At 49.0% G+C, this 13733-nt stretch overlaps 1 protein-coding gene across 1 annotated transcript; it reads right to left on the bottom strand.

Moving 5' to 3' along the window:
* Positions 1-496: 496 nt before the first annotated feature.
* On the bottom strand, positions 497-12123 carry MINDY4B (MINDY family member 4B). Its single transcript, XM_055723871.1, has 9 exons — positions 11554-12123; positions 11258-11285; positions 10531-10659; positions 8839-8958; positions 7473-7564; positions 7037-7202; positions 6453-6594; positions 4301-4531; positions 497-2697 (listed from the first exon to the last, which is right to left on the bottom strand). The coding sequence occupies exons 1-9, from the start codon at positions 11757-11759 to the stop codon at positions 2555-2557; spliced, it is 1257 nt and encodes a 418-aa protein (XP_055579846.1). The 5' UTR covers positions 11760-12123; the 3' UTR covers positions 497-2554.
* Positions 12124-13733: the final 1610 nt, after the last annotated feature.

Genomic DNA, 13733 nt, shown 5'->3' with positions numbered 1-13733 from the left:
TGCAGCTTCAGAGCCCATTGCCCATTGGTGACCAGATCTGTGTGGGAGATGAGCCCCACAGATTATGGCTGTTTCCACCACTTTCTGAGGCTATGTGGCTGGGAAGAGGAGGGCAGTGGATGGGAGGGAAGCGGCAGTACCCAGCCGAGACTGACAGATGCTGGCACATCGGTGTGGGGAGGAGCTGACAGCTTTCCTACCTGCCAGGAAAGTTTGTCTTCAGAGGTGATGTGTGGCCCCAACAGCCTTTTCATTGCAGCTGATCCCATTTCTCCATTCTTGTGTGACTGCCTTGGAGGTAAAAACCTGCAGCTTGTCCATGAGCTGGCAGAGGCTCTGATACGTGTTTCGTCCTGGAGATTGACTTGTGCAAGGTGCCAAAACATGGCATGAGTTTCATTTGCGTGCGTCTGGATTTGTTGCTCACATTCCTTGCTAGGTAGCCCCTGATTCCCCCCCCCCCCAATATTCCTGTATTTCAGGGCATGACAGCACCCCTGAGTATCTGTGGGATGCATGGGTTTTTTTGCAAGGTTTATTTCTCTTCTGCAAAGAAATTTGCAGACTAGAAGTGAAAAACTGTAGCTGTTGCCCCTGTCACAAGGACAGAGCTTTCTGAGGTGCTGGAGCGGTGGGGTTTTTTTCAGACAAGCTTGACTAATAGCCAGATTGTGTCATCATTGCTTCTCATTTTTGAAGCACCCATAAGTGTGATATGCCCCCTCAGAGAAATGAGCAAGGACTTGATTCTCATTGAGGGAAATCAGCAGTTTAAATTTAGTCCTGTGCTGCAAGGTTATAAAAAGACATGAAGACGTGGGGGCAGAAGGATGAAAGCCTGAGGGAGGTGGTGAGGGTGTCTGTTCCTGCAGTCTGATACAGCATGGTTTCTCTTCCTTTTTCTGTCTTTAGCAGATGGGTGTTTGCTTCATCCAGTTTTGTGAGCAGGATGGGGAGCAGTGGGGTGTGCCTGAGCAGGGGCTGGGGTGAGAGACAGGTGTCTGGGGGTGATGGTACGGCCGAAGGGATGGGGGACCCTGCTGCTGACACCCTGTTCCCCAGCCTGCACCAGTGGCTGGCCTTGCCAGCACAGTCATGGCAGGGTGACGTGCTGGCACTGGCTCAGCAGTGCTGGGGCCCCTCTCTGCTGCACCAGTGAGAGCTAGTGCAGGCAGGGCAGGGTGTGCTGACCGTGCCCACGGCTTGTTGAGAGCAAGGGGAAGGGCTGGTGCTGCCTCCTCACTGTGGAAAACAGCTCTGGAAGGCTGGTCTTCACACCTTTTTATCTGTGTAGTAACCCGTTTAGTATATATGGCATACTAGCCTCACAATATACCATGTTGTGCTCAGTGACTGAGCTTTGTTAGCATTTATTGCACAGTTTCATTTATTCTTTATTAATTCATTATTTGCATAAGCGCATGCTGGCATTCCCCAGTTAAAATCAGTGCTGTCTTGCAGTGTCTCGTTGCAAGGTCCCTGCCTTGGGGTGGGCTCTTCTCCACCCTTTTGACCCTGGCTCTGATGCGAAGCCCCTGCGGGCAGCCCCAGGTGCTGTTAGGTAGGCAATGTGGCCTCCCCAGTCTGGTAGGGGGTTCTGGTGGGGTGGGTGCCCTGCTGCCTGCAGGCAGGCTGCCTGTCATCTGCCAGCACCGTCTGGCTCTGGCTTGTGCGGGAAGCTCCATGGCTGGTGCTGGGGGCTGCCCTCTTGCCAGTGCCCCCAGGTTTTGGGTGCTCCCTGGAGGTATTTAACATATGTAGACGTGGCCCTTAGGGACATAGTTTAGCAGTGGACTTGGCTGTGCTGGTTTAATGGTTGGACTCTGCTCTTGAAGGTCTTTTCCAGCCTGAATGATTCTATGATTCAGTGGTTTTACTGACTCTGAGCATGGCTAAGTTCTGGCACCCTCCAGCAGCCTGGTGAGCGCGGGCAGTGCGCATCGCTCCTTGCTCACGTTAATCACTTTCCACTTCTTTTTTATAGACGTCACCCAAAAAAGACCTATTACTCATACCAAAATGTGTGTTGCTAGTGACAACTGTACTGAGAACAATAACCTTTCTGCAAGTGATCCAGAAGTTTAAACGGTTTGAATTTTACAAAAATAATAAAAAAGAAGTGGTTGTAACCAACCTGAGATTCACCCAGCCAGGGTGAGGACCCTGCTGGTTAGCAAGCTAATGTGGGGTCTGCACTTGTCATTGCCCCCCTTCTGGAATTTCTGTTCAATTCAGAGGTCACCTGGGCGCACGAGGAAAGCAAATTGCCACCCTCTTTCCTTTTTCTGCCAGCTGCTGTGGGAAACAGAACTTGCATCCTACCACCTGGGAAGTGTATGCCGTGAGGCAGTGTCACTTGTGACTGTTCTTCACTGTCATGGGCTTTTGCAGCAGGTGTAATGCCTTGCTGAACAGCGTATCCACTCAGGGCACCAAAGGCTGTTTTATTGGTGAAAGCCTTTTGTCTCCTCCAGACCACAGTGTTTGGTGGAATTGGCAGCAAGTGGGAGATGCTGGCACTCCTCAGAACGAGGGATCTGTCCCATTTGACTCCTCAAAAGAAGGGGTCTGTCCCATTCCAGTTGACTGTTGCGCCTGCCCACTTGGTCCTGATTGCCATCTCCACGGACGGACGCCTCTTCCCTGGGCTGCTTGGGTCTTCGCTTTGGTCCTTTTCCCAGTGATGTGAATGAGTGTCTGGAAAGGAAATGCAGTTTAAAAAAAAGTCTTAACACCCCCCCACCCCCCCCAAAAAAAAAGGCAGAAGTGGCTGGATTGCTGCACGTGTGGCACCTGCCCTGCCCCAACTTGGCCGCCCTGGGCCAGTGGGTGCTGCCCCCTGTGCTGTGCAGGCCCCCAACTTGGGAAATTCAGGTGCTATAAATGCAGCTCTCGACTCCCTGCAGGGTACATTTGCATATTGTTTTCTGAACAGCTGCACACATCCTTATCTGTGGCCGTGCTGCCTATCATGACCGTGAATCTCGACTCGCCCTTCTTTCCTGCAAATTTAGCCTTTAATGTAGTGATTTCAAGTTTCTTATGTTACTTTAAATGCCATAGTGAAAAGAGAGCGAGGAAAAGGGACTGGGCATTCAGAAAGCGAAGGTAAATGGGGCACAGTGGCACGGAGAAACAAGAAACTTGCATCCTAAGCAAGCAGCCTGGTTTGCAGCCCATTTGATGCTACAAGGAGCAGTTCACTTTTGGTGCGGATTTAAAACTTGAGGGGGAACATGAGAGTCACAGCGGCACCTGGCTGCTGCGCAGGAAAATATAAACTGAAGTTTAACTTGGATGCTGAAAGCAGGCTGTTAACCCACCCTGCATGCCAGCATCGCTGCATTAGAAATAGGTTTATTCAAAACGTTGAACTAATCGTGAAGCAAAGATTCTGCTTCCATTTGTATTTAAACTTTGCACTTACAGGAACATTCTCTCCTGGGATTTGTCGCATGAGAGGAGTGTGTGTTTGTAGGTTTCCCTTCTCCCAACTAGTTGTTCTAGGATGCTTAGTCAGCAGGGCATTTGTATTGGTCTGAAGGGGGCTTAATAGCAATGGGAAATGAAACACTGTTTTAAACAATATATCCCTATTGAGTCTGTAACACCAAAGTGGCAGTTGCATCTTTTATCTGGAAAAAGTCATTTCTCCAATAAAAACTCCTTGGCCACATCTGGGAATAGGGGAAAAAATGGCAAAGTCCTGCCTGTCCCCATGCTGGGACGAGGTCACGGGCTCTGTGCCCAGAGAGGTGAGCCCGGTGCCGCCCTGCTGCATGCTCTGTGGGTGCGATAGGCTCTATCCTGCTGGCAGCCCACTGGGCACCTGCCCACCAGAGCCCTGCTCCACCTTCCAGCACTGGAGAACAGCTCGGCCGTGGCTGCGCCAGCGCTGAGCACCCACCATGCCCAGGAAACAGCTGTGGGCTTGGGGGGGTGTTGGCAAACCGGAGTTTACGCAGGGACTCAGGAGTTACTACTTCTATAGAAAATACTCCTGTAGGTTGTCCCAGCAATGTGCTACCTGCTGGAGAGCATTACTCCTTCCAAAGTGGTCATGGTCCTTTCAAAGCCAGGTTTTTATTCGTGTCTTTTTACGCTGTTGTTTGGAGTAGGATCCTCAAATTCCATGAAAGGTTAATGTTAGATACAGTGTGTGTAAGTATTAATATATTAAATACAGAGCATTGAATTGTATGTGTAAGTAGACTCACCCGCTATACACACGGCAGTGCTGTGCACCATCTGTGCGTGACAGCCACACCTCCCCTCCTGCCCCGGTAAGCGTGGAGCGTACCTATGGTTAGACGGGCTGTTTTTCTCTGCTCCTGCTGCCCGCTGTAGAAGTACAGGTGGAAGACTCTCTCCATTTTCCAGTCGGAGAGGAGCTGGCTGTCGGTGCCAAAGAGAACGCTGTACCTCCCGCTGACGCTGCACAGCCAGATGGGCAGCCGGGGTGTCCTCAGCCTGGGGCACACCTGGGAGAGGGGGACAGCCCGGCGCTGGGCACAGCTGTTGGCCCTGAAGCCTCAGTGTCTGGTGCACGGACCCCAGGTACACCCCGGCTGCGGGGCTGCGCCAGCGCTCACCTGCCGCTGTGCCTGTGCCCTGTCCCAGTGCAGGTAGCCCACCGGGCCCCTCCGCCACTGTGTCTCCGTGCCCTCACTGCTGGGCCCTGGCCCCCGGCTGTCGTTGAGCTTGTGTGGGCTGGCTCGGCCTGTTAGGAGCAGACTGAGCATGGCCTGCAGGGAAACGGCCCCGGTCACACCATCAGGCAGCAGAGCAAAAGTCCTTTGCAGAACAGCAGCTGGTGTCCTGCCCCCAGTGCTGTCATGAGCAGAGAGGAGCGCCAGACTACCTGTGGCTTTACTATTGTTGTTACTATTATCATCATCATCTGTTTTTTAAATGGACAGTCATGATGAAAAGTTGCAAAGTATTTTTCTGCGGCTTTATGCTTTTTTTTTATATTGGATTAACAAGTGAGAATTTTTTCCTAAATCAAACGTGGGAATAATACAAAGTGAGAATTTGAGAAATGAGGCTAATTTTACCTGTGTACAGGTGATGTTTCCAAAACCGAATTTTAAGAGAGGAGTTGCTGTGCAGTCTAGATCTTCTTGGACCCTGTACAACCAAGCACGGAGTATTACAGTAGCGCCAAATCAGTGCCGGAGGGGACTGCTGTACATCATTGTCTGATTAACAGGCAACAGGAAGAAATTGCATAGACTCATTCATTCTGTTTGCTCCTGGCACAGCAGTGCTGTCCTGGCACAGCAGTTTTATGCTCAGCTGGGGCTCTTGCACTTCAGATCCATTCCTAAAATTCTAATTTAGAGTCAGATGCAACCCCACGAGATTTCCCTCGCTGCAGTTACTGTTGAACAGCCTCACGTACACTCTGGTGTAGCCTGGACACAACTATTTGAAGTAGCAGTGCAATTTTTTGTTAAATAGCTATCATAGTGTCACATTGGTATGAAGCATGTTTTATATTGGTATAAATATGCCTCTGTACCTTTCTAAAGCATCTTTACCCAAATCTAATTACATCGGATTTAGGAAGACTTCTCAGTGACCTCTGCCAGCATAGTAACACTGGCAGAGTTCTGTGTTCAAATAAACTTCTTGTGATTTTCCTGTTTAAGTGTAATTGACTGTAACAGTGACTACAGGTGAGATAACTCCTGGTGTTATACAGTGCATTATTTTTGCTGTGTGTGCAAAGGGTTTCTCTTCTCTCTGCTGCCCCTCCTGCCTTCTCCTGCCTGTGCAGGCAGATCCGTATCTGTGAAACACGGGTCTGGCCAGCGGGTCTGTGTCTGCCTCTTGGACAGTTGCTTCTCCACATTCGACTAAGAATAGACATTTAAAGTAAAACAAGGAAAATACCATTTCAGAAGATTTAACTAAACCAGAGGAAAATGATTTAGAAATGAAATAATACCTTTCAAGTGTCCTAGAGAAGAGTAAACTGTATAAAAATAGGATTACTCCGTGACTTCCTTCATCTTTGAACTGGAAAAAGAAACAGGTAATCACAGGGGAGTAATTATGGCAGGTATATGTTGTTTAATTAAAACAATTCCTCTGCTTTAATACAACCTTAAGTGAGTATGTTGAGCCAAATTAATAATGTGTTATTCCAGGAAGGTTTTGCAACTAATTTTGTTGAATAGGTTCAGGTTAAAAAAAAAAGGGGGGGATGGGGGGGGGAAGAAGAAACTTCCAGTTATTGGCTGAACTGGTTTTGTACACTTTTTTCCCAGATTTTTGCTGAAATTGCAAGGAACTGTATCTCATATTTGAGTAATGTACAAAGTCCTGGGGATTTTAGTGGGAGCACGATCACTTCCCATAGGAAAGGCTGAACATAATCCATGAACTAACTGTACATTAACAGTCTGAATGTCCTGCTGAAGGTGATAACGAATGAGCTCCTTAAGGTCCGCTTTCGAATGGGAAATAAGACGTAAGCAAGCAACACGGTAACTCAGAATAAAGCAGATACCCCATACTTACACAGTTTATATGGTCAAAAATGAACTCCTGAGCTGCTGCTTTCTCAGAGAACTCAAACAGCTGGATCTGTCAGGCACAAGTGTAGGGGAAGATTTTGTAAAGGAAACATCAATTATATCAAAAAGTTGAGCTTTTTAATCCAGTGTTCCCTTTAGACAAGTGATAGAATAATGCAGTAATGCCCCTTCCTAAACTGAGCAGTTCAGCTCTCTATATGAAGAGTTAGAGGAACTCCTTTACGTTAGCTGGTTTCTGCTTTTTGTGGGAGAAGGAAGACCAGCCTTTAACGAAAGGGAACGGCAGCCTCTGGACTGCCCTAAGGCCTCTGTGAGGAGGCAGGAGTGTTTTACAGGCTGCCGCTGGGACGTGGCTCTAAAGTGCTCACAGTTTGCGATGCCCTGTAAATTAGGGAACAGGTTTATAAGATTTTACGTTTCTCGTCTTTAAGAATTTCAGGCCAAATGTCTTTAAAGAAAATCCTGTTTGCAGAAGGCATTTTTGTACTCACTCTTTCTGTGAAGTTGTCGGCTTTGTAGCCTCTGCTTGGCATTACGTGGATGGCTGCAGTGACGAGGCAGATCACGGCTCTCCCACCTTCTCCTGCTGCCCACAGGGTGTCTGCCAGGGCTGCAGCCAGCGCCTCCCCTTGCTCCCGCCGGTTTATCCTGCAAAGCCTGCGGTGCGGGAGACAGAGGCGGTGGCACCAGGGAGCGGGATGAAAGAGCAATCACTACTTTTACAAATTGAACGTTTTCGTGGGAGAAAGTGTTGCCTGGGTGTCAGACAAGGCTTTTCTGCTGCATGCAAATCCTCACCTGTAGCTGTGAACCTGAACTTGGGTCTAGTTTGGTTAAACCTAGAGCCTGGCACTAGTCTGTCTTAGTCCAGATAATGCAAGGAAATCGTTTCCGTATGTCCCATGGGAAGAAGGCTCAGCTACTTACCTTTCCAGATGAGTATATTCCGTGTTTCTTACAAAGAGCAGGTACTTGATGATGTGTGCTTGTACAGCCATCAGAATGGCTCTTGGTCCCCACTAGAAACAGAAAAGACAACATTCCCCAGTGCCTGAACTAGCACGTGCTGTGTCAGTCTCCTGTAAATCATAGCAGCCCCTGGCCAGCGTGAGCCATCCCACTGTCAGTGTCAGCTGACATGGGAATTCGGAAGCCATGTTTACAACTCCTGAGAGAAATGGAAAAGTAAATTGAAAAATATCATATGTGCCTAAAACCAAGAAGGCTTTATGCAGGAAAAGGCTCCAGCGTGGCCCTGGCTGAGTGCTCATGGGGAGGGGAGGTCCTGGGCAGGGGTCTGTCCCTTGCAGTGCTGCAGCTGCAGGGAAGGGCTTTGTACTCCAGGTACCGTGTATGCCAAGAAGTGCCATGGTTTGTTTCTCTCCTCCAGCGTCGCAGCAAATGGACCAGAGTCTCAAGGCAGCATGGGGCTGATGTGAGGCCATGCACAAGGGTGACCATGCCTGCTCCTTGCTGTGCTGGCTGAACCTGTCAGGGCTGTTGTTCTCTCTGCAGTCACAGAGCCTCTCAACTCAGAGTGTTTCACCTGCATTTGTAAAAACCATTTTAATCTCCTTAAAATTTGCAATTTTAAGTGTGTATCTTAGTCTTCTGCTTTTTTGGGGGCAGTGTAATGATGGTAAATAAGGAAGAAGAGAATCTCCCTTATTCAGTAAATGAAGATGTCAGTAAATTCACTTATTTGATTTCCAGGTGGGTCAGCAGGAAATAGGCAACTAATTGCCAAAATAGAAACAGGCAAGTACTGCTTATTTGTGCCCACTTACAACAGCCTGCTGCTTCTCTCTTGAGCCTTTGCTTTGGAAACTTTTAGTACCATGGTATTTAAAGTTTGTGGCTGCAGCGTGCTGCTGGATCAGGACAGCTCATCCCACTTCCAGACACATTTCAGCACCTCCACTGCAATGGCAGGTGGAGCTTTGCTCAGGACAGCTGTGGAGTGTGACTGCGGTTGGAAGCCCATAGCACCTGTCCTATGGAGAAAGCTCAGCTGGGCAGCACGCAGTGCGGTGTGCAGGCATGCAGAGTGTGAGGTGCAAGTGTGTGCAGAGCGCAAGGTGTAAGTATGGAATGCAGGCATGCAGAGCATAGGGTACAGGCATGGGGTGCAGGGGTGCACAGTGGTGAGGTGCAAATGTGGGGTGCAGGCGTGTAGAGCACAGACAGCAGGCATGTGCACTGCTGAGGCACCCAGTGCTGGCTTCCAGCTCCCAAAGGTGACTCCCCAGAGACATTGGGGAGACAGTGCCAGTTGTTGCACAGAAACATTTACCTTCTCTGCTTCCAAAGCATAGGCCAGGTCAGAGTACGGCTCGTGAAACCTGAAGTACGCTTTTTCCCATTCACAGCTGAAGAGGTGGAACAGGTTTCCAAATAGCAGCTTTCTCAGCCCCTGTCGAGGAGGAGAAGGATGCGCTGGGTTCCGTTCCCTTCACATCCTAGTGTTGTGAAGGATGTTTAATGTCAGAAGGCCCTCAGGATACAGGTTCAGCATGTGTGCTTGCAGCCAGAGTGGTGTAAAATTGTCTCCTGAGAATCAGGCCCCGTAATTTCAAAGCAAAGATGATGTTTGTGGTTAATACAGTGTGCTTGACTCAGCATTCAGCCACCCCTGTGAAGTACAGTTGCAGTGTGTAAATAGTTTACCTTCAGAAACACCACATCTCTTGGTGGAAGACCTGGTCAAGGTGCCCATCGTCATCAGCAGGGCCTCTGAGGACAGAGCTAAACACCTGTGTTTGCCCGTGCAAGCCCCCTGTACAGCAGCGGCACAGCAGCATTGCAGTGCTGGTGGGGAGCAGAGCAGGGTTCATCTGTGGCCCCCACCTCGGAGGGCCCATGTGGCCATTGTGGAGCGTGTCCTGTGTCTAGTACCTGTCTTGGCACGCACAGCCAGCTTTTGGGTTGGCAGCTGAATTAAAAGAGAAAGTTCAAAAAAACATGTGGCTCCTACCTAAAATAGCTCTGCCTGCTGTCGCTGTGCCGCTGAGTTTCATTTATGGTGACTTTTAACACAAGCACACTGCCCCATGGCCAGGGGGTGCTGGCCCTGGCTGCCCCCTCCCTCTCCTGTGCTGCGTGCTGCGAGGGACCTGCCAGGGTGCGGGTGTCTGGAGGGGTGAGCTTGCCTCCTGGCAGCACTGCCAGTCTGTGGACACAGTGAGGGCCCACCTGGAACATGTTTTCCAATTAATTTTAATTTTTGTGAATGATGTATTAGCTGAGCAAAGGAAACCAAACATACATCATGGCTCTTCCCATTGAAAATTACTTGCTGCTGATCTGGGTGATTTGTGCGAGTGGGTTGTGAACTGGAGGAGTGGATTCACATGAAGCTGACAGTAAGCACGGTTGTGTATCTAAATCTCTTCAGGGCTGGAGATTTTTTCAATGTGCATCCAGTAATGCAGCCCTGGCCAGGCTTTCACCTCTGGTATTATGCCCTTGAGCTTCTCATGAAGTTTGTGCCCAAGTGACAGGGGACTAGTTTGGTGGGGGGGGTTACGGGCAGTAAAGCTGGCACTATAGCCCATTCTGCCATCACCCACAGAACCCCCCCGAGCTTCTGGTGAAGGCTCTTCCCATGAGCAGGGGCAGTGGGCACCCTCGTGAGTGCTGTCAACACCAGATATTTGGGTGAGAGTAGAAATACGTTACTGACCTCATGGCCTTCTGCCTCCTGTTCTGGGGCTATTCACTAGGAAAGCACCAAAGAGCAGGGAAACATTGCACTTTGTCATTTGACCTGTTACCTAATGAGAATTATTGTATATTAGTTTTAAGGTTGTGTTGCAGCAGTGTTCTTTAAAAGTCTCGTAAATAAATCATTACGGTTATGTACTTCTGTTACGGCTAACTGCAGCCTGCAGCCCACGGGCCTCCCAGAACGCCAGGTGACATTCGAGTCTCTTTCTTTCAATGAGATTAAATTACAGCTCATGCTTAATTCAGCAGGCATGCTCACCGTTGCCATTTCCAAGGAGATGGGCTGGCCACCTGTGTCTGGAGACAGCAGGAAGGGCTTGGGCACGGTGGAGGGGGGGTGATGCTTCCCAGCTGCAGGTGGGCCATCGCCATCGCTGCCCTGGCCTCGCTGCACAGAGAGAGGAGCAGACAGGCCATCATCCCATGGCTGCGAGGCACCCAAAGTTACCCGCTGCCTCGTATTCCCAGAGGGGTGGGCACAACAGCCCGGGGTGAGCTCACAGAGCAGCAGGGGAGGCAGCTGGTGTGTTTGAGTTCCAGCTTTTCTCAAACGTTACAAATACGTCCCTACAAGCTAATGATTGGAGTATAAAGTAATGTTGTGTTTGTCTGAACTACAGGGAACAAACATCACCCTTTTCAACCTAAAGACACAGCAGGCTTTCCAAATATTTATATTCTAGAGATCTTAATTTGTTATCCTTTCTTCCTGTGTTCTAAAACCAACCATGAAAACCATTACTTTTAAACGAAAGGTTAATTCATGTTGGACTACTCTTGTCACTTTGATTTAGATCAGCAAGACACTCCTTTATATTATTTAAAGAAAACATGTTTCTTAAAGGAGGAGCAGAAGAAATCTCCATAAAAATGCTCTGCTGTGCTACATACATAGATGTGTGCTTTCCTCAGTATGCTAATCTGGTGGAACGGTTGCAAAAACCACTAGACAAATACAAAATGTGACCTTTGAGAGAAACAGTTACCTGATGTGTTGTATTGCTGATTTCCAGGCTGAAAAGGGAAAATGAAAGACAAATTAAAAAAAAACAACAACCAACACAGCAGAGGCATTGCTAACATATGAAGAAACAGGAGACTAGACAGGAAAGAACTGCAAAGGGAAAGGAAGGGTAAAAGCTGTAGTACTTGCATTACTGGGTACTTGAAGACCTTTTTCCATGGTCACATAGGTATTGTAATAAAACATAACTGAAAAAAATTGTATTAAAAAAACACCTGCAATTAAAAATGCAATAATGAAGCAGAAGAAAAAACTTACCCATGGAAACTAAAAATTTCTCTCCATTTGTTTAGATCTGAAATTCTGCTGGTGATCTCCTCTAGCTCTGTCTGTGGCATGGTGCGCTCAGCCTCATGGTCACCCATCTGCTGCCACCTGTGCTCCAGGTGATGCCAAGGGATGTGGGTGCTGGGACTGCTCAGGGAGCAGCTCCCCCCAGACCCATGCCAGCACCCGAATCCCATTTGCCTGACACCCCCTGGGGCTCGCTGTCATCTCCCACTGTCACGCCGTGGTTAAGCTTTCATGAGGGCCCGTCACAGTCCATGTTTTTCTGTTCGCTGTATAAGCAGCATGAATGTTTAATGCTGGACAGAGTGCTGTACAAAGCTGACTGCAGCTCTGCAGGGGCTGGCTTCAGGCTTGGTGCAGGAGCAGGGGGTATTTTCCAGCTGCAGGGCTGCAGCTCCCTCTGTGCCGACTGACCACAAGAGGGATGGACTCAGGGCTGTGAGGGCTGGGTGGGAAGTGCATAGCTCAAGCGAAAAAAAAAGCAGACTTAGCAGACGTCTGTGAAGTTGAGCAAATTCAGTGGGGTGATGAGCCGGAGAAAGGTGCAAAACCCATGCACCGATGTTCCCTTGACTTCTGCCGCTCCCTGTAGCAAGGCTGGCACTCGGGCCCATCGGGTACTGCGTGGCTGAGTGGGGGGAACCCCACTGGTTGCGTGCTGCTGAGGTCACAGAAATCTCATGGTTGTTTCTCTCCTCTTTCAGTCTGTGAGAACGCACCGACTGGGGGTATCTGTCTGAATGTTGGTGGAAAAACCGTGAGGCTGAGCTGATGTTACCAAGCTGAGCCTGGATCCCCGTGGCACACCGGAGGGCTGCCCTGGGTTTCCCCAGGTGTGTCTGAGCTCGGTCTGTCTGGGGCAGCCGCACAGTCCGGCTCTGATGGCTTTGCATTCTCTGCAGGGTCATTTGGAACAGCTTGGCTCAAATCTTGGTTTGTGAAAAGAGAAACTACCTGGGCCAGCCTGCACAAGAGACATCAAATGCCTGTTTTTTTTTCTTCCAGCTGAAGAAAATGTGTTTTTACTTGGTAAAAAAAAAGCTGCTCTCTTTTTTTGGTGCAACACAGGCTCCAGTCTTTTGGCTTCCTAAAAACTGACATAAAATCCCTTATTCCCTTTACCTCTATTGGAGTAGCACTTCCTTATAGAAAGAATAGAGTATCCAGCATGTTCTCAACAAATTGAGTGTGAACCACGCATTTCTGCTTGGGAGAAGGCAGGGGAAGAGCCAGGTGGGGGTGTCGTGCTGAGTGTATTGGGGTGAGGACCACCGCGTGCTTGCAGGGCGAGAGCTCTTGCACGGGAACTTTGCAGCAGCAGCTCTGCACCACTGTGCTACCAATAGTCACAGCTCCAGAGTGCTTATAAACTGGGATAATCAAAGTTAAGGCCGGCCTTTTCTTCTCACTGGCATGTTCCCAGGTGCGGGAAGCAGAGGACAATTCCTGCTGCAGTCAATGGGAGTTGAGTTCTTGAGTCCTAAGAACCGAATTTGGCTCAAAAGAAAGGTGCCCCTTAGGAGCTGGCCTGTAATGGCAAAGTGTCCTCTACTGAGTGCATCCCTGCTTCATTTAACTGCCTCCCTAGGTTGCATGTGGGCACAGGAGTTTGGCCTGGAAAGTCAGGGAGTTGATCCTTCCCTCTCTGATAAACACTGTTTGATCTCATTAGTCGATTTTTTATTAGCTCTTGTCATTTCTTCAGATTTTTGACATAAGGAGAAAAGATTTACCTATGGATTTGTAAATACAATAAAGTAGATCAAATCTACTCCACATTTGTAAGTGAACTGCGATGGAGCAGGCTGATGCAAACCACGCTGTCTCTTTCCAGGGGTTAGAAGTCAGGGTGTGGGACAAGCTGCCTTTACAGATTTGGAGACTTCACCAAATTTGGGTATTTCACGGCAGGGGAGAATGAACCTGGCTCTGTAGGACTGGCCATTGCTGGAGCAGGCACCAGTTCCTGAGAAATGGGTACAAATGTCCTTACCTGGCTCTCCCCTGCTGTGCAGGCTGCTCCAGCAAGCTGCGCCCTTTTGGAGACACCAGGTGAAACAACAGAGCAGTTTCTGTGGTGGGGAACAGTGTCCTGTACCCATTATTGTGTTTTCCATCAGGAATAGCATCATCCTGTCAATAATGTG

Source organism: Falco cherrug, chromosome 11 (genome assembly GCF_023634085.1).
Source record: "Falco cherrug isolate bFalChe1 chromosome 11, bFalChe1.pri, whole genome shotgun sequence".
NCBI classification, from domain to species: Eukaryota; Metazoa; Chordata; class Aves; order Falconiformes; family Falconidae; genus Falco; species Falco cherrug.
This window is presented reverse-complemented; position numbering and strand designations above follow the sequence as displayed.